Source organism: Nelumbo nucifera, chromosome 2 (genome assembly GCF_055504915.1).
Source record: "Nelumbo nucifera cultivar China Antique chromosome 2, China Antique-T2T, whole genome shotgun sequence".
NCBI lineage: Eukaryota > Viridiplantae > Streptophyta > Magnoliopsida > Proteales > Nelumbonaceae > Nelumbo > Nelumbo nucifera.
This window is the reverse complement of record NC_142650.1, coordinates 37,376,379-37,397,475: the sequence shown is the minus strand read 5'-3', so window position 1 is coordinate 37,397,475 and position 21,097 is coordinate 37,376,379. Positions and strand designations below refer to the sequence as shown.

General features: G+C 39.4%; 1 protein-coding gene across 1 annotated transcript; it reads left to right on the top strand.

The window, feature by feature from the left end:
- Positions 1 to 631: 631 nt before the first annotated feature.
- On the top strand, positions 632 to 10,124 carry LOC104599085 (increased DNA methylation 3-like). The gene is made up of 3 exons (XM_010261454.3): positions 632 to 864; positions 3,383 to 4,367; positions 9,544 to 10,124. The coding sequence occupies exons 2-3, from the start codon at positions 3,425 to 3,427 to the stop codon at positions 9,792 to 9,794; spliced, it is 1,194 nt and encodes a 397-aa protein (XP_010259756.1). The 5' UTR covers positions 632 to 864; positions 3,383 to 3,424; the 3' UTR covers positions 9,795 to 10,124.
- The last annotated feature ends 10,973 nt before the right edge of the window (positions 10,125 to 21,097 follow it).

Below are 21,097 nucleotides of genomic sequence, written 5' to 3'. Positions count from 1 at the left end.
CCTGCCCCACCCTCGAATGGGGTAAGTTTTCTCAAATTTTAAATAGGGATGGAAAAGAGATAGTGTGGGGATAGGGAAAATATTTTTGCTCCAAATTAGGGACAGGGAATGGATGGGGTTTGCATATAATTACCCAAATTAGGGACAGGGAATGAATGGAGTTTGCATACAATTGCATTTATAAAATATTCCCAAATTGTCATAATCCAATTCTTAAAATACCCCCAAATTTCTATAATCCTATTTGTAAAACGTATACAAATTAGATTATTTTTAGGTCATTGCCTTGGTTGGGAAAAATTTGGAGATTCCCTATCCCCGATAGAGAATGGATGTCTCGCCTTGAACCCGCCTCATCACAAGGGAGAGGACAATGATAGGATAGAGTGTCTTGACAATGGGTGAGGGACAGATAGGAGTGCCCCATTCCATAAATCGCAGGGGCCCACTAGTATAGTAATATAGATGGATTAGTGGGCTAATCGAACAATTTCTATTAATTGTCACTAACGACAGTGACCATGCCCGATGGAGGGTAAGGTTCAGAAAACAAAAATTCTCTGACGATAGGGCATTTCTCGAAGTTATGAAAATTTGTGGTAACTTAATGAGAAAAGTGAAGAACTTTAGATGATAAACACATCGAAGACCCTCCACGTCCACGGTTCACCCATCTATGCGACCTGTAGCCCTCCAGGGCAGGCTCCATATCTCTGGTTTTGATCCTTCCCTTCTTCTGACAACTGACTCCTCGAAGAGATCTTGTCACCAGTGGAGAGTCTGGAAACCAGAACTTCGCGCTGGTTGTACCTATTGATCCTGCTGTTTTCTCAATTCTGTCGACCCGCCAACTTATCTTATGAGGTGATCCTATTTCCTTATGTTTACTTTGCATCTAACGCCATAGATTAAATTTGCTATTTCGTTTAATTTGTCTGAAAAAGCAGATAGGGTTTCGGTTTGGTTCCAACGCCTTCCTATGTGAATTTCATTGAGCTTGTTAGGTTCAGTTTGGTTGCTTTTAGATGAGAAATCATCCAAACCTCGGAAATTACAACGTCGATGGCTAATATTTGCTTTAAAGTTGCACGATTTGCAGTTAATCCGTAGCAAATGCTATGGATTAAAGTACTTTTATCACCTCTTCAATTTAGTTGCTGTCTGTGGGTCTTCCATTTCGTTTCATCTTGTGTGTGTTCTGTTGTCAATGTATGCTGTTATGGTTGTTCTGTCGATTGTGGGTGATAGAAGATGAAAATGTTGGGTAGGTATGGATGAGTCTTGGTCTCTCGAAAATCCACAAACACTCGGTAGGACACATAGATAGGTTTTTCCCTACACAACTTGCCAGGTAGCTTTTGCTCAAGGTATTAACTTAACATTGGAGGGGTCCTAAAAAGTTTACCTTGACGGAAATCAGCCATGTTATCCCTTCAATTTCAGAGGAGCTCTAATAAAATAAAACAATTATTTTCCCTTGTTTAAATACAGTAAAAATGCATAATTTAATTATTGTTAAGACTTAAGAATATTGAACATAGATCTTGATGCTGCTCAATCTGAGGTAGTGCACGAACTGAGGAGACCAACCAGATACTCCGCGCTTCAAGATCTGCAACCAAGAAAGGGAAGTTAGAGGCCCGAGGAGTTGTCCCCGGGTAGATACACTGACGCTCAAGTCAGTAGGAGGTAGAGGAAGGGTTGGCCGAGCAAGAGGAAAGCTAGGCCGAGTATGAGGAAGTCTGAGAGCTAGAAGTCTGATGCCTTACCTTGAGTGGAGAGTACCTACTTATAGTCGAAGGTCCGTGTCCTAGTTGGACAGAGCTCCCGGGGTTGCTAGGATGGGACTCTCCGCCGAGGTTCTTGGGATAGGAGTCCTAATCCTCGGCGGAGTTGTCTTCCCTCCTCTCATCTGAAGTCATTCTTATCTGGATGACGTATAGCTGACGTGTTTGAGGGGATAAGATGGGGGGCCACTGTAGCGTAGCCCGGCCTGGGCCGTGGAATGGATCCGCATGGCGAAACTGGCCGAGCTATGCTGACGTGGCTGGGCTGACCGGGCGATGACTGGGCAGCCACGTGTCTTTCTGGACCAGCTCAGCCATGATCCGAACACCAATTAGTATAATTTATTGGTGAGAAAAAATACCTTAAATATATTGATAAAAAACCTTAAATATAGGATTTAATGAGAGAAAATGGGTCATAATACCTCAGATATAAGACTTAATGAATGAGAAGTGAATGAGGTTAAAAGTAGTAGTTCAAATTACATTTTCTGCCCTCACAATTAGAGAGAGATGTATGTTCCTGGCAACCTGGGCTTGAGTTGGGCCTAAACCCAGTACTGGCCTGGCCCACAAAAAGATTATGTTATGTGTTTATTATCTGCCCATTAGCATGCATTTTCATGTTAGATCTACCTAGTAGTGACATAAGAGGCCGTTGCTTGGTGTAATGGTAAAATCTTGGGCTGGCAAGTGTAAGAATTAGGGTTCAAGTTCCGAGTGGCCACTTTGTATAAGAAATGCCTAAGGTTAGGCTTCTATCCAGCCTACTCCTCCCAAGACCTTAGATAGTTTTGATTGATGTTGGATAATGGCATTTTTTTTTTCAGACTTTAAGGTGGAGGATTTCTTCAGGAACCAGGGGGCAATAGCTGGGTCTCCCTCTAGGAAACAAAACGTCCTAGAGATTTGGTCACCCCAGCTGGGGACTGGATGAAATTGAACTTTGATGGCAGTAGTGTTGGCAATCCGGGTCCCTTGGGAATTGGTTGGGTGATATGGGATGAGGATGGAAATTTATGTGCTTTGTTCTCCGGCCCAAATGAGCTAGGCGACTCAGTAAGGGCAAATTTGTTAACAGCAGTTTAAGGGGTACGGAACGCCAAAGAAATGGGAATTGGTAGATTGATTATCAAAGGAGATTTGAAGATAGTAGTGGGATGGTTGAGAAAAGGTGAGGGGGTGATTTGGCAACTCAGAAATGAGTTTAGGTGATTCAAGTGGTTATCAAGGGACATGAACATTCAAACACTATGGGTAAGAAGATCTGCTAATAACTTGCTTGGCAAATGGCTTAGCCAAGCAAGGAGTTCAAAGACAACAAATGTATTGGGCACAATTGGGATATAGTGTTGGGTGGGTTTGCTTTGTAATGGGTATTTCATATTCTCACAACTTCTTGTTGTAATCTTATTATTCAAAGAAATTAATGGAAGAATGATTTTCTGTGTTGCGGATAAAAAATAATGGCATTTTTTAACTAGTAGTTATATGAAATCTGGCAATTGAAAAAATAGACCTTTACTTTTCAATAATATGATCCATTTGTTGTATGGATTTATTGACATGATGTGTGGTTTTACCTCCTGAGATAGGCAAAGTCAGTGACTGTGAAAGTACTAAACCATACAAACAGCATGCATATACAAGGTGTTAACAACCAATCTAAGCTGTTGGCTGAGGCGTCTGTAAATGACCAGCGTTTCTTGCTCAACTTCATCATGGGCACTTTCTTGGGCCCAGATGTCAAAACTGATATACCAAGAAGGTCAGTCTTTGAGAGAGTAGCTGAAGGGCTGCCACAGTACAGTTTGAATGATTTGGGCTCTTCCTTTGTTAGTCTTTCTCAAGTAGAGAAGTTATACTACTATATCTTGAAGAATGCACATCCAAGTGCAATCCTGGAACTGCACTCATTACACATGTATTTAAAGGGTAAGCTACCTTTGCCCAACTCAGGTTTACTTGAAGATGCACGGCAGTTCACATGTATTTTTCCACTGGGTCTTCATGAGCAAACTACATACAAAGCCAAGCATAAGATCTTCAAGGGGATCATTCTAATTGAAAACCCTGACACTTCATATATTAAGTTAGTGGATCTGGAAAGGTTCAGACATTTAACTGGCATTTATGATATGAAAATTAGTAGAGAAGAAATCCAGCTGTTCTGCCATGGGTACAATACAGACAAGGAAGAAAATGAACCAAACAACCTAGGATATTGGGATGCAACAACGGAAGAAGAGTTTTCCAATGAAAATGCTCCTGGTTCTGCAAAACATAGAAATGTGCGGAAAAAGAGGTACCTTAATGATCTACTTCAAATTCCTACACGTATTCAAGGTCAGCAACCAATAGAAGATGTTCTTGTGAGGCCCTGCAACCTAGGTGGGCCTTCCATTGTCTCACTTGCCCCCACTCCAAATATGAAGCAGTGGAACTCCAAGATACCTATGGTTTTAACTGGAGCAGCAAAAGAGGGGAGAGCTGGACCACCTATTGGTCTTGTTGACATAGGAATTAGTAGAGATGCATATCTTTTCCGAGTTGCACTACCTGGTGTCAAGAGAGATCCAGGTAAGTTTTATTTTCCACTCTTTTGTACTCATTTATTATTTTCTGATGGCTATAATATTCTTTATATGTTTAGATTTTTGTGCGAAAAAATGTGATGATACTGCCATACTAGCACCACTATTGTTTTGGTTTCCATTTATCATACATCTGCCTCACCAGTTTGAATCCTGACTGTTCATTTGTGGACATCTTTCTTTTGGGACTATAATCAGGAATTTTAGTTGGGCAATCTTACGCTCTTAACTATTGAAGCAGGATTTATACTTGGATGGCTGAAAAAAAATCTAGTTGGCATTTAACAAAGAAATTTATATATTAGACTCCACCTATTCCAGATTGGTGCAGATATGGAAGCAAGGAAGTAATCCATTGAGAATTGAACGAGTTTTCCATTTCCTACACCAATTTCAACTTTTTTGGGTATTAGGATGTGGGTATTGTTTGTAATTTATTTTCTACTTATAGGTGTCTTAGGACTACAATTTTAAGTTTTAAGTTTCTGGAAATTTACTGTTATTTCAAAATTACTATTTATTGGTACCTTTTGGACTTTTTATTTATAGTAATTCTCCTAATCACTATTTTTAGTTAACTTGTGATATACAAGCTTTAGTAATTCTGGTGTGTATTAAGTTATTCTTAGTAGGAATTAGAGTCCTTATTGACATGTTCTTGTGGGTTGCTTATGGATTTGTCTTAGTTTTAAAAAAAATTAGAAGTTGTTTTGAGTCAGTTTCTTAGTCCAAATTGGAATCTATAAAGGGACACCCGAGTTCATGTGTTGAGTCTGTAAAAAGTCATTGTAATTGCAATTAAGAAAGAGTTGATTTGAAGAAATAAAGTTTGGTTTAGTAACAAACCAAACTTTGCTCTCTCTCTCTCTCTCATTTCTTCTTCTACGCGATCCACATCTTTGCTGTTTATCCTAACAGCAAGACTTCTCCTTTTGATTTCTTAATCATTCTTTGGTGGACAACAATCTTTCTACCTGCTTTTCTATCCATTTTCTTCAACTTTATCACTGAAGCCCTTCCTTCACCAAATAAAGCCCACCACCAGATCTTAAATTATTAGGGCCCCTACCCCATCATGCATCATTTGACATCAAAGAAACCTGCAAAATTCAATTTGATGAAATCAGCTACTGGAGGATTCCATTCACTGCATGCTAAATTCCTTGCTGAAGAGGAGCTTACTATGCTAATTTTTGGTTATATTATTCTTGGAATAAAGATGAAACATAGCCAAAGGTTTTTCCCAATGTGCAACTTTTATGGAGATACCCCCAATAAGTGCCCTTTCATTCAATGCTTTTCTTGGAAAGCTCCAATTATATCTTGCCCTGATCTCCTTAGTTCATCCCGTTTTGTGCTTGAATGTCAACTTAGGTTACTTCTTCAAATCTTCATCTACCTATCACTCTTTATAAGAGTAAAAGATCTTACATTGGTCATCCAATTAATCGCTTTGTTTCTTATGCCTCCTTGTCTCCAATATGTAGCTTTTATTTCTTTGTTGTCATCTTTGTTCATAAGGTGCACAAGATTAGAGGGGATGATGCTGGCAATGTAGAAGTGCACAAGGGCAGCAATTTTGTGGACTATATGGGGGGAGAGGACTGCAAGGATCTTCAAAGAGCAAAAGTAACTAATGAGGCATTAATAGAATGTATTAATATTAGAGCAGAGGTTGTGTATTCGGGGGGCGAGCAATCTGGGACCTTTTGGGGTGGGAGGGGTGTTAAGGAATGAAGTAGGGATTGTAGAAGTTGTCTATTCAGGGTCTATTAGTGAAGGAAACTCGATGAAGGCCGAATTATTGACAATTTTGCAAGGGGTACAAATAGCAAGGGGAGATGAGCATAAGCAAGAATAGTCATAGAAGGTGAGTGACTCAGTGATTTAAAAGGCGTGCCTAGGCGCATAGGTGAGGTGCCTTGCCCAGGTCCTAGGCGCAATACTTTCGAAAGGCGCACACCTAGTGCGCCTAGGTGTGCGCTTGATGCGCCTTAGCCCAGACATGGACCTTTTGAAAATTTATGCTTTTTTGCTTTTTTTGAACCTAGCAAGTGAGTTGGGGGCTCCACCCCCAGACTCCCAACCACGCCCCCCTCATGGCATCCCAAACAAGTCCATGTTAAGGTCTTAAATTTTGCAAGGGGTACAAATTCGCTCACTCACCGAAGCTCCGAGAACCCCCTATTTGCTAATGTTGTTCATTCATTCATCTTAATAAAATATTTTCTTAAAAGTCAATTAAAATTATAAAATCATTATTTTTTTTTTGTGTGAAAATTAAGAATTTAAGACCCTAACATGGACTTGTTTGGGCTTGTCTTGAGGGGCATGGCACAAAGGTGGCTCATAGAATCAAGAATGTAATATGTTTTACATCACATTAGCTACTTGAAGTAATGCAATTGAATACACTTTACATGTTTTATATGTTTGCTTTTATTTTTTAATTTTCATTTTAATACACTTTACATGTTATTTTTGTGTATTTTAATTTTAGATTATTGGTTTTTTAAAATATTTATTTTAAAATTTAAGTTTATATTTTTTATTAATATCATGTTTAATATTTTTTTGATTTTTTGCATTCTTTTTGAATTTTTTTGGCCTTTTTTGAATTTTCTGACATTGTTTTTTATTTTTAGCATTTTTTTTTTAATATTTTTGCGCCTTGCTTCAAAAAGGCGCATGCCTCGCTTTGCGCCTTGTGCTTTTAAAACACTGAGGTGACTCAAAAGTGATAATCAGCTGGTTGGGGGTTGAAGGAAAAGCTTTATGGACCTTTGCAAATGAGATAAAGGAAAATTAGATGGCTGACAAGGAATATGCAAGTCATATTTCAGTTGATTCCAACATTGGTTAATAGTTGGGTTGGCACCTTAGCAAAGCAAGTGGTGACTAGGCAAAAGCTTATTACTAAATTTCTGCAACCCCCTCTAAATAGTACAGTATCCATCATCATCCACCATTTCTCTTATTTTCTCCAAACCTGTAAGCACCATTTGAGCCCCTTTTCACCCTATTTTCAATTTCTGTTTCACTACTTTAGTGATTATTCAATCTCTTTAAGTTTTGTCCAGCCTACTTTGTTGAACAATTCAAGGTTAAACTTCAACCAGCAAGCTGTGGGCTGTGTGGGCCTGTTTCCATCTTGCTTAAGGTTCTCCTCAGCCACCTAATTAGTGGTTGTTTGGGTGGTCCCTGCATCAATAGCCATTATCTGAAGGATGAAGAAGATCATAACGGGCTTTTTGTGGAAACCAGGAGATACTAAAAAGTATCACCTTATTATTTACAAGACATGTGTTAAAGATCAATAAAAACATATCTTGTGCAAAAGAAAACAAGAGGGAGATTTAGGAATTGGGTGCTTGTGTTGGGGAACACTTCAGTTGTAGGAAAATGGCTTTGGAGTTTTCTTATTGAATTTGACAAACTTTTGTCTTTTGTGATAAAAACATTGGTGGATTGAATAGAAATGGTGAGACATGGTCCTGGCAAGATTAATCACTATACCCTCTCCATGAATAGAAATGGTTCAAGTCTGAGGGTGGCCACTTTTTGTGAAAGAAATGCCAAAGGTTAGGACCGTATCCAGTCTATCCCTCCCAAGACCCTAGATAGCTGGGACTGACATTAGACAATGGCCTTAACTAACTTTTCCTTCTTAAAGAGAGGAGGGAGTTAGGTATTGGCTTCATCTTGGAAAAAAGGTATTTTGTCTTAGAATGAATTGAAAGCTAAATTGTTTGGCATGAATCAATCTGGATAATGGTAGGCTGAAGGGATATATGCTAAACACGCTTGGTTGTCTCTCTTCTTCCTAGCAGATAAATTGCTTAGGTCTTACCTTTGGTGATAGTCTTTATGCAAGTGACCTGGGACCCAATTTTGGATGGATTTGGTAACCACCTGGGACCCAAGTGACCTGGGAACCAATTACATTTTGTGGAGGGTTAGATTACAATGGTTAGATTTACCTCCAATCCTTTGGTCTACTTCTTGGTCAGTTGCTCTAAAGCCTTCATGTCCAAATGAAGAGGTTAGGATGCTAAAGTTTGGGAGCACCTTGTTAGGTATTTTTTTTTTGTGAATTTTTCCTTTGCTTGTCAGTAACACACAAGGTTTTTAAAACCGAACCGGACAACAAACCAGTCGGGTCCGGTTCCCGATTTGAACGGTTTGGCGTTCGAACCGAGCGGATGGCCCATTCTGACAAAAAAATAAAAAAATTTAAAAAATAAAAACTGGCCAAACTGTTGAACAGTTCGAACGGTTTGAACGGTTCGACCGACCAGGTCAGCAGTTTTCTGACCAAATCAACGGTTTTTGGGGAAATAACAGTTTTGGGGTAAAACGGAACCGGTCACCTGACCGGTTCTCAGTTTTTCTGGTCCGACCGTCCGGTTTTGAAAACCATGGTAACACATTCTATTTCTAATGCATTCATGATATGAATGGTAATCGAGGGGAGGAAGTGTGCTTCAATAAAGAAGTCTACAAGAAAGCTTGTGCTTCAATCAAGAAGTCTACAAGAAAACTTGTCTAATCCAAAATTTGTCTTTATGTTGTAAAGTGATGCACTTGAAAATTTACACCTGAGATGTGCTTCAATCAAGAAGTCTACAAGAAAACTTTTTACAGATATGTCTAGAATTCTAAGTATAGAAAGTACTAGGCCTGTTTGTGGGTTCCAATGGTTATTGTTTCTGTGCTTGAAGCTTGTTTGTGTGGTATCTCATCAAATGTTGGACCATCCCTCCTCTATTTCCCTTTCTCTGTTTTCAATTTCATCCTTTTGTTTCTTGAAAAAGCTCATGGAAATTTTTAATGTTAAACAGTCACCACTACATGGATTTGAAAATTTGGAATAAGAAAAATGAATCAAGACTCCAATGTTTTCAATTTCCAGATCTCTCTCTCTCCCCCTCTCTCTCTCTTTCTGATGTTGGTTGCTATACAAGTGCTCTATAAAATTCATGTGAAGTCTTGTAATTCATGAACGTTGTAGATATTAGTTCTCAATGTTATGCTTTCAGGAAACAGAAAACTTAAGTGGTTGATGTTTTTATTGCATTTCCATTATCACCTTTCTTCTCTGTTTATATTTAAATATGTTCATTTTCATGTTTAAGAGATATTTTGATCTTCATCCTTGGCAGGCCATTTGAGTTGTGAAATTGAACATGATGGGAAGGTCCATCTCAGAGGGATGACAATGACTGGTGAGAAATTTATATTGAGACATTCACGAATTTTCCGGATGCAGACACAAAACCTGTGCCCACCTGGACCATTCACAATTTCATTCAGCCTTCCAGGGCCTGTTGACCCGAGACTGTTTTTACCAGATTTCAGATCAGATGGGATACTTGAAGCCGTTGTTATGAAATATAGAAAACTGGATGCTTAGATACCCAGCTTATTGTTGCCCCTATCTGAGGTAGATTAATTGTTTAAAACATGCTATGGAGGATTGATTTGTTTGGTCTGGATGTTGTATTGTGGAGAAATGGAAAACCAGCCTAGCGGAAAGTTTTATGGTGGAATCCTTGGAAGGTAATCAGAAGAGGTAGTTCCTTGTCTCTTTCTGTAGTCTGTTATTTTGTGCATTCTTTTTAACCCAATTTGTAAATTGCTAGGTAGCTGGTTATCTGTACATATCTATGTATATCAGAACATTCATTACTTTATTTCCCTTTTTTCTCTCAATCTTAAAAAAATAAAATTATGGATTTGTACATGCTCACTTGCCTGCGTTCTCTCTCTCTCTCTCTCTCTCTCTCTATCTATCTATCTATATATATATATATATACCTACCCCCTTCCTATCTGTTCTTACATTTTCTTTTCTTTTCCATTCAAAAAGTTAGATTAGCTACCTAGGGGACCAACCTGTCTGTACTACATGGGGAGACCCTGTAGCTGGTCCAGAATAAATGTGAAATAGAGAACCATCTGGAGCCTTGGTTCATCCTCAGTTCCATATCTTTTTCCATGGATAGTGGATGTGAGAGAAATGCTGTGGATTCCACTTTAGCACCAAAATATTTTGCCAAGCAGTTTGCTTAAGGCTGTGTTTGGTTTGCAAGCCAGGTTCCCCTACCTTTTCTTTCAAACCAAATAAAGCCCAAGTTGGGTCAACCTTGTAAGCTGTAAACATTAACAGACCAGTAAACCTGCTCTGATATAGCAAAAAGGTTCCCTAATTGGGTCTAGTGCAATGATGTGAAATCAAGGTATTAGAAACAGAGCGTTGGAATTACAATTTTAAGAGGTGTATTGGGATTCATTTTGGATACACATGGTTATATGGTATAAAGTTAAGAAATACATGGATACGATAGGAAAACACAATTAAATCTCGAAAAAACATCAATAAATCAACTTTCAAATTAATATAAATAAGGTTTATAAACATAATTTATGCATTAGAAACATATGTTTTAATAACTTATGTAATGTGTGGATACTGAGATATGTTAAAGAAACATTGGGAAATTGTAGAAGAATTAAAATATCAATTAATTATCTTATCCTTTTAATTTTTCTTTAATATAATATTGATAAGAATAAGCTGATTAAATGACTTAAAGCATATTTCATTTTTACAAATTGTAGTATTTTATCTCAATGCAGCAATCTTTCTCTTTCATTTGGGTGACTTCTATGATCTAAGTAACTGCATCCATGTTGTATGTGTGTGTGAGTTTGAGCACTTGCATAAAAAAATTGATATCCATTTTTAGCATTGTTAATCTATATGGTATTTCAAATTTGAAGTGGGTTAGTATGCGTAATCTGCAACAATTAATGCTAGTTTGTAATAGTTAAGTATAGGTATGCAATGGTTTGTTCAGGTTGCATATGGGTTTGTAACAATTTGTACTGGTTGAGTATCAGTCTATAGTGGTAGGATGTAGCCGTGTAGGTTTATAAAAGTTGAATATGGTTTGTAATACTTGATTATGGGTTTGCAAAGTTTATACCAAGTAAGTATCAATTTGTAACGACTGAGAAGGGTTTGTAACGGTTGTCTGTATGGTTTATGATGCTGAGTTTAGGTTTGTGATTGTCTGTACCAGTTGAGTATGAGTTTGTAATAGTTAAATATAGCTTGTAATAGTTGAGCATGGTCTATATTGATTGGGTATGAGTTTTAACAGTTTGTAATAGTTGAGCATGGTCTATATTGATTGGGTATGAGTTTTAACAGCTTGTAATAGTTGAGTATGGTTTGTAATGGCCAATTATGGGTTTGTAAGGTTTGGTACCAATTAAGTACAAATTTGTAACGGCTGACAGTTGAGTAAGGTTATAATGCTAAATTTAGGTTTGTGATTGTACCAGTTGAGTATCAGTTTGAAATAGCTGAGTATGGGTTTGCAACAGTTAAATATGGCTGAGTTTGTAATAATTGATCATGATCTGTAATGATTCGGTATGGATTTATAACAGTTTGTAGTTGAGTATGGATTTTTAAAATTTGAATTTGGTATGTAATGGTTGATTATGGGATTGTAAAGTTGAGTATGAGTTTCTAACTATGAGTATTATTTATAATGCTAAGTTTGTAATTTGTATTTATGATTATGTTAGTTCAGTATCAGTTTGTAATAGTTGAGAATGGGTTTGTAAGACTGATACGTGGAACAATAAGAAAATAAGAGTTTCGAAAAATAAACAAAAGAAACTCCTCACTACATTTGTGCATCGGTCTGTGTCAATCCGTGTTGATCAATACAAAACTGTTCAAACCCATATACAATCATTTCAGATCATGTTCATCCATGGTGGTTAGGGGGGATTTGTTTTTTCTTGTTTTTTTTGAAACATTTATTTTTTTACTGTTCGACATGTCTCTCACCAAAAACCATTCGAGATACTTTAAACCTTGTGTAAAATAAATTAAAAAATTTTAGTTGTTTAAACTTTAAAGACTTGTCCTCCCCTGAAATTATGCTAAATACTAAGACCTCTCCTGGACTAATACCTTCCCTGCGTTAACTTCATTGGACAGAGACCTCCCCTCAGATGTGTTTTGGTTAAAATCTTGGGAAGGGCATCTTTGATGTGACTACTGTCTTTCGTTCTTCCAGAAGATTGCATAATGGGGGGAGTCTCATTGCAAGCTACAAGTACAACCTAAGATTTCAGCTTTCAGGAATTTAATATTGTAAGGTATTCAAGTTCCATTTGTTCTCTCCTACTGTAGTTTCACGAGATCAGGAGCTGATCTAATTCTTCAAATTAAAGACAAAAGTAGGTCCTTTAGAGTAACACTAACGCTATGTTTGGTTTGAAGGAAAGAGTAGGGAAAGGAAGGGAAATGCAGGGAAACTTATACAAGATTTGTAAAGGTTTCCCTTCTTTTCCTTTCCTTTCCCTATTTTTTCATTCAAACTAAACATAGCCTAAAGGAGCCACAAACAGAAAAAGTACTTAAGGATTTAGAGGACTTTTTTTCCGCTTTACTTCCCTCGGACCCTTTTAGGCTACAACTAGAATACCCTAAGCTATTATTATAGGGAAAAGCAGCAGAAACCATCAAAGCTATTATTATAGGGAAAAGCAACAGAAATTGTGACTTGTAAAAAAACAGAAATGATGGGAATTGTTCCAAGAATAAAAAGAATGATTTCTTTGAGATAATTTTGTTGGTGAATACCAATTCCGAGGATGAGAAAGTGAGTTTTAATTTGGGTTCTCTATTATGTGTTTATTAAGGCGATGTTTTGCATCAATGTCGTTTTCTCTCACTTGAGAGAAAATGGTGCTTCAAACAATACCCTCTTGTTTGTTACTATTTTTCCTGAAAAAATGTTGCTCCAGTCCATATCTTGGAAATTGAGAAAGTGTGGTTTGGAGTAACATCAAATTCAATGTTTTTTAGGAAAATGGTGTAATGCTACCAATAATGCAATGATGTGACATCATCTTGGATGTTGGATAATATAGATTAGTGTTGAAAACATTGTTCAATAGTGGTACTAAACAAAATCATTGTTTTCTCAAAAAACGCCTATGGCAGTACCGGTTCCAAACAAAAAATAACCGTTTTCTGGAGTTTTTATCTCAACACTATTTTTCTCAGAAAACGCTGCAATGTTCCCAGCACCGATGCTAAACATGAAAACCTACTAAACTACTCTAATGGCCATGGTTTTGAAGTTTCTAGCTCATTCCCTTGTCGTGTTGGAACAATTAAAGTTAGGGAGCACTGAAATATAAGAAGCATGAAGCAGGGAGAGGAGTGTTTGAACTGGGAAGATTATGGGAAAATGGGATTTACTTCATGTTATTTATGAAGCTCAGGTGTGGTTATAATAGACAAATTTGTAGGGGTGCAAATTGAGCAAGTGCAGCCTGAAATTTTACACGGACTGGGCTTGGATTTTTGGTCATCAGGCTGGGCTTGGGCTCAAGAAGTTAGGTTTTTTTTATTTTTTTAGACAAAGTTTGGGTTTAGCCCTTAGGTAGTCTAAACTTGGCTCGAGCCCGGTCCAATTATACACATTCATACATACGTATGTATATATGTAACTTTTGCGTATGCATTTACATATATTTATAAATAAGTACATGTATATATGTGTGCGCACAAGGTTCAAAATATCGATACAGGGTGATACGCCAGTAGGGTGTATCGATATTGTTTTCTTCTTGAATATAGTTCAGAGGGGCCAGTCTACCCTCTGAACCACTTGCCAACCCAAAACACCCCCTGTAGAGGTGTATTGGGAAAGCTCTGATGCGACATGTATCGGTCGATACAGGCCGATACGTGTGTGTGTGTGTGTGTGTGTGTGTGTGTGTGTGTGTGTGAGAGAGAGAGAGAGAGAGAGAGAGAGAGTACATGAAGAAGAACCAAGTGCATCAAATTATAGTGTGGGTTGGACTCGGATTGGGAAGATCTTGTTTAACCTTAGGCTTGGTCCAGGTTCAGACCTTAAGCCCAAATTTTATGATTGGCCCTAGGTTAACTATAAACCCAGCCCAACCCTTCCGACTTACACCCCTACAAATTTATCCACCGAAAAGCTCTCAAGGATGCCAATTTTTTTAAAGATTATTTATTCCTATTGGGTTGGAATGTCTTACCAGTTTTTAGTGTAGTACATTTTAGATCCATTTATTCATGAAAGTTATACCCATGCATGTAAAAGGATCGGATTTATCTAAATTCGAGTTCAATTTGATAAGGAATTGATGACATCCAAATCCAATCCAAAAATCAATTAGATGTATAAGCAATACATCCGAGTTCGACTTATGGATTTTGGTTTTCATCTGATTCCAATGGACTTGATCTAGCCCCAATAGACCAATATAAAGCTGTCTTTTCGGAAGCCCAATTATGTACCAAATACACTAAGGGTTTCAAATTTTTATATCCAAATCTGATCCAACTTTGAATTGGAACTTATCCCATCCGAATCCGATTTGAAATTGTATATGGTTCATCTAATTCTAAAATAATTGAATCGAATGTTGAATCCGGCCACAGACAAACCTATCTATGCGAAACTCGCGAGAAATTTACTCCCTTTGGCTTTAGCGAAGGACTGAGAGTCAGCTCAAATTTTGAGCTTTGCCAAATTAAAGACTGCATTCTTCCTCCACCACCTTTGTGTTAAATTGCAGGTGAACTAGAGGTGCCCTCGTGCCAACCAGCTACTAGCGTATCCGTATGTCGAATTTCAAAGTCTATTGCCATTAAGAGTGGATCTAGTGGCATATCTGTATACCCATATGTCTTCTTCTGCCGAGTGTTGAACATTTTTTTTTTACACTTTCGAAAGTCGACACTCTAGAGAGAACTGCCATCCGTTCCCCACTTTCCAGACGAAAACTGATATATGGTTTGTTAGGAATGAGAAATGCTTTAGGAAAACCAAATTATGTCGCAGAATCTTTTAATCATTGCGGGCGTTTGGCATGAATACCGTTTTCTAAGAAAACGGTGTCATGTAAACATCACACCAGAGAAAATGATGCTTCAAATAACGCCGCCCTCTTGTTTGGTATTATTTTTTCAGAAAAAACGTTGCTTCTGACCACACCTTAGAAATTGGGAAAGTGTGGTCTGGAGCAATGCCATATAGTGATGTGGCATTATCCTGGACGTTGAATAATATAAATTGATGTTGAAAACATTGCTGCCAGCTCTAGTACCAAACAAAACCAATGCTGTTTTCTCAGAAAACGTCCATGTGGCAGCACTGGTTTGAAACAAAAAATAAGAAAAAATGGTACTTACAAATTCACATGCTCGACACCATTTTTACAAGAAAATGATGTGATATTTCCAGCACCAATGCCAAACACCTATATTATTAACTAGGCATTCCAAAATTCTAGATCGTCACAATCTGATCTAAGTCGTAGACAAGATTTTTCACAGATGCTGGGTCCATTACTAATACCTTATTCTCTTTTGGGATCATCTTATTAACAAGGAAGCTATCCTGTTTGAGGGTATATGGTGGCAGGGTTGATAACTTAGATTGAATTGATCAAGCTGAGCTTTTTGCTGTTCTGCAGGCTTTTGAATTTGTGCAGCAATGGAATGCTGGGGGTGTGGTTTTATCTTCTGATTCACAAAAGGTGGTAAGAGAAGTTTGTGTTGCCTTGGTGTTGTCATTGGCTTTTGATGAAGACCAGGGCTTTTCTTTTAAACTTGGCAATGTTTCTTACTGTTATGTAAATAGAAGGTATAATATATATGTCAGCCCATGCAGTGGCTCAGTTGGCCAAGGGCCACCCACACAACTCCCTTTCTCTTGATACTTATCCCACTGGAATACCGGTGGTTCAGGACTATGTAGATTTAACTGTTATTTGATATAGTTCTTTTATTCAAGGTTCATACGTATTGGAGTCTTCCTGATACGCCCCTACAAGGGGTGTTTCCGTATCATGAACTTTGTACCGTGCACATCACTTAGATGGACCCTAGAAAGCTAGAAAGCTAAAATAATTAGTTACAAATAGAAAATTAAGAAGAGCATATGAGATTTGTACTGGACATGAAATGAAAATTCGTTTAGAGAGAGAGAGAGAAGGCACAATATGGATAAACAAAAAATAAGAGGAACGAAATCAAATTCTTTATCCATCTACAAGGATCGGGTGTATTATATAAATATACATGTAAAGCTTTGGCTGCATTTGGAAATGATGCAAATAAGTATGAATGTAAATATGTAGAATGTAAAATGGTTTATATAAATTGTAAAATTGGGTTAGTTTCGCACTGACAAATTTATCTTCTTACCAAATAGACTTTTAGCTGTAATGATGCAAACATGAATTTCAATAAAGTATATGTTTTTTTATCAAAAGCCCACTTGAATGCAAATTTACTTTTTTTTTATTGTATTTTTTACATCTTATTATCAATGTAAATATGTATTGGTCTATCATTTATCAATGCATAAATGTAATGTTGTCAAACACATACAAAAGTAAACCAGAATACAAATTTACTGTAAACCGGGATCTATACTCAATTTACATTGTTTCTAAACACAACCTTAATTTGGAAGAATACAAATACAAATATTTTAAATACAAGTACATACAAAATAATACAAAATACAAGAACTTGCGCTCTACATATTTATACTTGTACTCCTTCCAAGCTGAGTCTATCATGATCTATACTATTATAAAATTTGTATGATCTATTCATTTATATGAATATCTATTTGATACATTAACCACATCTTAGAAACTTGATTTGAACTGATGGCAGAGAATTTTTAGTCCTTTGCTCTTCTCTACCAGCTGAGCTATCCTAACCATCCCATATGCATCATCCTACTAGAGGACCTAGATCGATATCAATTAAAAGGACTAAAAAAGTATTTCTGTTTGAATCTTACCAGAATTTCTTCGATCTTCAAAAAGAACCCTTCGTAAGTGTAAGGATAACGATATGGACTATGAATGATTCATAAGTAAGGTTTAAAATTTTGTAACATATTGGCTTGTAGATAAGTTTAACTTTCCTCTCCTCTCTCACTTTTAATTAAGTTTGTGAATTTGACACACCATTAAAGCCAATATTCAGGTTCGAATTTGAATTTAGCACACACATTTTAATTCTTCCATTATCTTTCAATAGTTATCAATTATGTCCCAATATCTCACACTTAGTATAAATCATTAAAATATGGTTTTTATGTTTAAATAAATTATTTATAATTATTTAAAACTCATATATATCTATTGTTGTTAATATATATATATATATATATATCTGTGAAGGAGCTCGTCAAGGGGGCCGAGGCGGGTAAGAAGAGGCCTTGAGAGGACAGCCGCCGAAGAAGGTGGCCCATAGCGAGCGTCCCGCCGGGGATGCCAGGATGAAGGGGCCTCCTGCTAAGGAGCACCACGTGGGGCCCTCATCTGCCCCCACATCTGCACAAGAGTTTGTCGAAGGGGCTGAGCACTCTTCCAAGGTCTTCTGTCCCTGGAGGTCAGTTCGCGAGGGGGACTCTATAACCGAGGAAGAGGTCAGCCAGGCCCTGGTGAATGGGGCGATTCTCTCGAGAGGTCGCTTCCGAATGATGCAAAGCTCGCTGCGAGCCATCTACGACAAGGGGCTACACCACTTGATCGAGGTAAGTTTTTTGCGTTCATCACCATGTTCTTTTGTTCTTTCTTTGTTGTAGCTTTTGCTGATGGTTCTTATTGCAGGTCTATCTCCACTTCGTCGGTCTGGGGACCGGATGAGCCTCAACTTGACCCACCTGGATAGCCTTGAGAAGGAGAAGCTCCAAAAGGCCACTATCGTTGCCGAGGAGAAGTATTAGAAATTTAAGAAGGGCTTAAAGGACGAGCAGACGGTTTGGGAGCGTCTCAAGGAGAAGTTGAAGGAGGCATAGAAGGACCTCTCCAAGGAGCAAGAGGAGAGGGTTCGCCTCGAGAGCATCATCTTTGAGGCCCAGCGGCGGGCGACCCATGCTGAGGGGTGCACTGCTGAGGCTGAGAAGTGAGCGGCCGAGGCAGAGAAGAAGGCAACCGAAGTAGAGGTGTAAAGTGGGTTGTGCCGGGCCAGCACGGCACGACCCACAGCCTGGGACCATGTGGGCCCGTGCCGTGCCATACCCCGGGTCGGGCTGGCCCGTGGGCCGAGCCTTGGGCCAGGTCGAGCCGTGCATCGGGCTAAAGTTATTTATTTAAAAAATTGACAAAAAACTTAAACTTTTAATTTTATATGAATTTTGTGTATAAAATTGCTTATATATGCAATAATTAAATAAATTAGTATAATAAAATTAAAAAAATATTTATTTTATCAATATATTATATACTATATATTATTATATAATTATAATATATAAAAAATATATATAAATATATAATATATATATGGGCCGTGTTGGGCCAGGCTGTGGGCCACGGGTGGCACGACCCGCTCGGTCGTGCCATGCCGTGCCTGCCCGTGGACCTAAAATCCCAGGCCCAACACGGTCCGCATGGTCATGTCGGGCCTAGCATAGCCCGCAGACTTTCGTGCTGAGCTGCGGGCGGCACGACCCAATTTACACCTCTAAGCCAAAGCGGCAAAGCAGGCGGCTGAAGTTGAAGGGAAGATCGCCGAGGCGTTGAAGCAGGCAGCCGAGGCCGAGAAGAAAGTGGCCGAAGCGGCGAGGCGGGCTACTAAGGCGGAGAGGAGGGCCGATGAGGCAAAGAAGCGGGCAGAGGACCTCACCAACTGCGCGTCTGGGATGTACCTGGATGGGATCGAGGACACCGAAAAGGTCCTCAAGGAGATGTTGCCTGAATTTGACGTCAAGACATTGAAGGTGATCCCGGACTCTCCCAAGGAGGCTACCAAGGTCACCCCGGTTGTTGGTGTTGTCGCGGACTCTGCCCCTCCCCCAGCTAGCGGCGCAGCTTTGCGGGGTTCTCTTCCATTTTTGTTGTTTGATGTAATTGTGCTCGGCCTGAGAGGCTACAAATCTTTTTGTAAAGGCATAAGATTTGATGAAGTATAATGAAAGATCAAGCATTCTTTTTGTACATTGTGCTCCTTTTGTTCTATGCATTGTGTTCTCCCTTTCTTTCTTCTTTCTTTTATTTCTTCTTTCTTTTTTTCTACCGAGGGCTCCTTGCCCCACTCAACGATGAGACCACAAGGCACACACAAAAAGTAGCTTGTATTGGCTTGTTACATGCATGCCTTAGGTTGTTAGGAGGGAGAGGCCGAGGTAGAGCTGCGCGATTGAAGTGCGGCTCACCTGGCCTAATTCCCTCTAAGTGTTCACTTAGGCAAGGCTGAGATGGCCTACTGAAATGTGGGGAAGAGGCCGAGGCAGAACTGAAGCTCGCCTGGCTCCCTTCCTCTTGTGGTTGCTTAGGCAAAGCCGAGATGGCTTGTTGAACTGTGGGGGAGGGGCCGAGGTGGGGCCAAAGCCTGCCTGGCTCCTCTCCGAGTGGTTACTTCGACAAAGCCGAGGTGACACTCTGAGGAGGTTGAGGTCTCGGGTCGAGGCAAATCGCCGAGTTAGTCGGGATTGCCGCCTTTATTTAATCGCACTAAGTGTATAAGACCAAGAGGCCATCGGCCACTGAGGTGGGTAGTGAGGTGTGCGAGGCCTCGGCCATCCTAGGCTAATTTGGTGAGGTGTTAGGGTGTTTGCTATTAGTAATATGCCCTGGCGACGGTCTGGCACGAGCGCATGGTCCTCGAGAGAGGCTATGCGCCTTGGCTAGTCACAAAGCCAAGGGGTCTTAGAGACTTAGTGAGAACACGCGCTAATCTTTGAGCCAAAGTGGAACTTTGCTTCATTCAATCATTACTTCATCAAATACACTCATCTGTAGTACATCCGAAGGTTCTCCAAGTTTCACATCCGAGGGACGAGTCTTCCATCTAAATGCTCCAGGCGAAAGGTGCTGGGGCCAATGACTTGCTTGATCCTGTAGGGGCCATCCCAGTTGGGGCCCAGCTTCCCTACTCCAGGTTTGGGGACCATGACCTTCCTGAGGACGGGGTCTCCCTCTTGGTAATGTCTTTCTTTCACCTTGGAGTTATAGTAGTGGGCCACTCGTTGCTGGTAGACGGCCACCCTAATTTGTGCTTGCTCTCAGGCCTCTTCCAACAGGTCTAAGTTTGCTCTAAGTGCTTCGTTGTTCTTGGCCTCATTGTACACTTCGATCCAAAGTGTTGGCTGGCCAATCTCTGCTGGAATTATTGCTTCTATACCATAGGTTAGGCTGAACGGGGTCTCTCCCGTGGTCGTCCGAGGTGTGGTTCGGTACACGCAGAGAACATTGTGTAGTTCGTCAGCCCACAAGCCTTTGGCTCGGTCCAACCTGGTCTTCAATCTGTCCAGGATGGTTTTGTTTGTGACCTCAGCTAGGTCATTCGTATGGGGGTAGCCCACCGAGGTGTACTATTGTCTGATGCCGAGGGAGGCGCACCATTCTCGGAAATTAGCATTGTTGAATTGCTTTTTGTTGTCGGTGACTAGCATGTGTGGGAGGCCAAAGCGACAACTAATGTTTTTCCAAAAGAAGTTTTGTATTGCTCGAGCTGTGATGGTGGCTAGGGGCTCGGCCTCTACCCACTTATTGAATTAGTCCATAGTGACGACGAGGTATTTTCTGCCCCCTGTTGCTTGAGGGAAGGGGCCGAGGAGGTCCATTCCCCATTTGGCGAAGGGCCAGGGACTATTGAGAGCAAAGAGGGTTGTGGCTGGT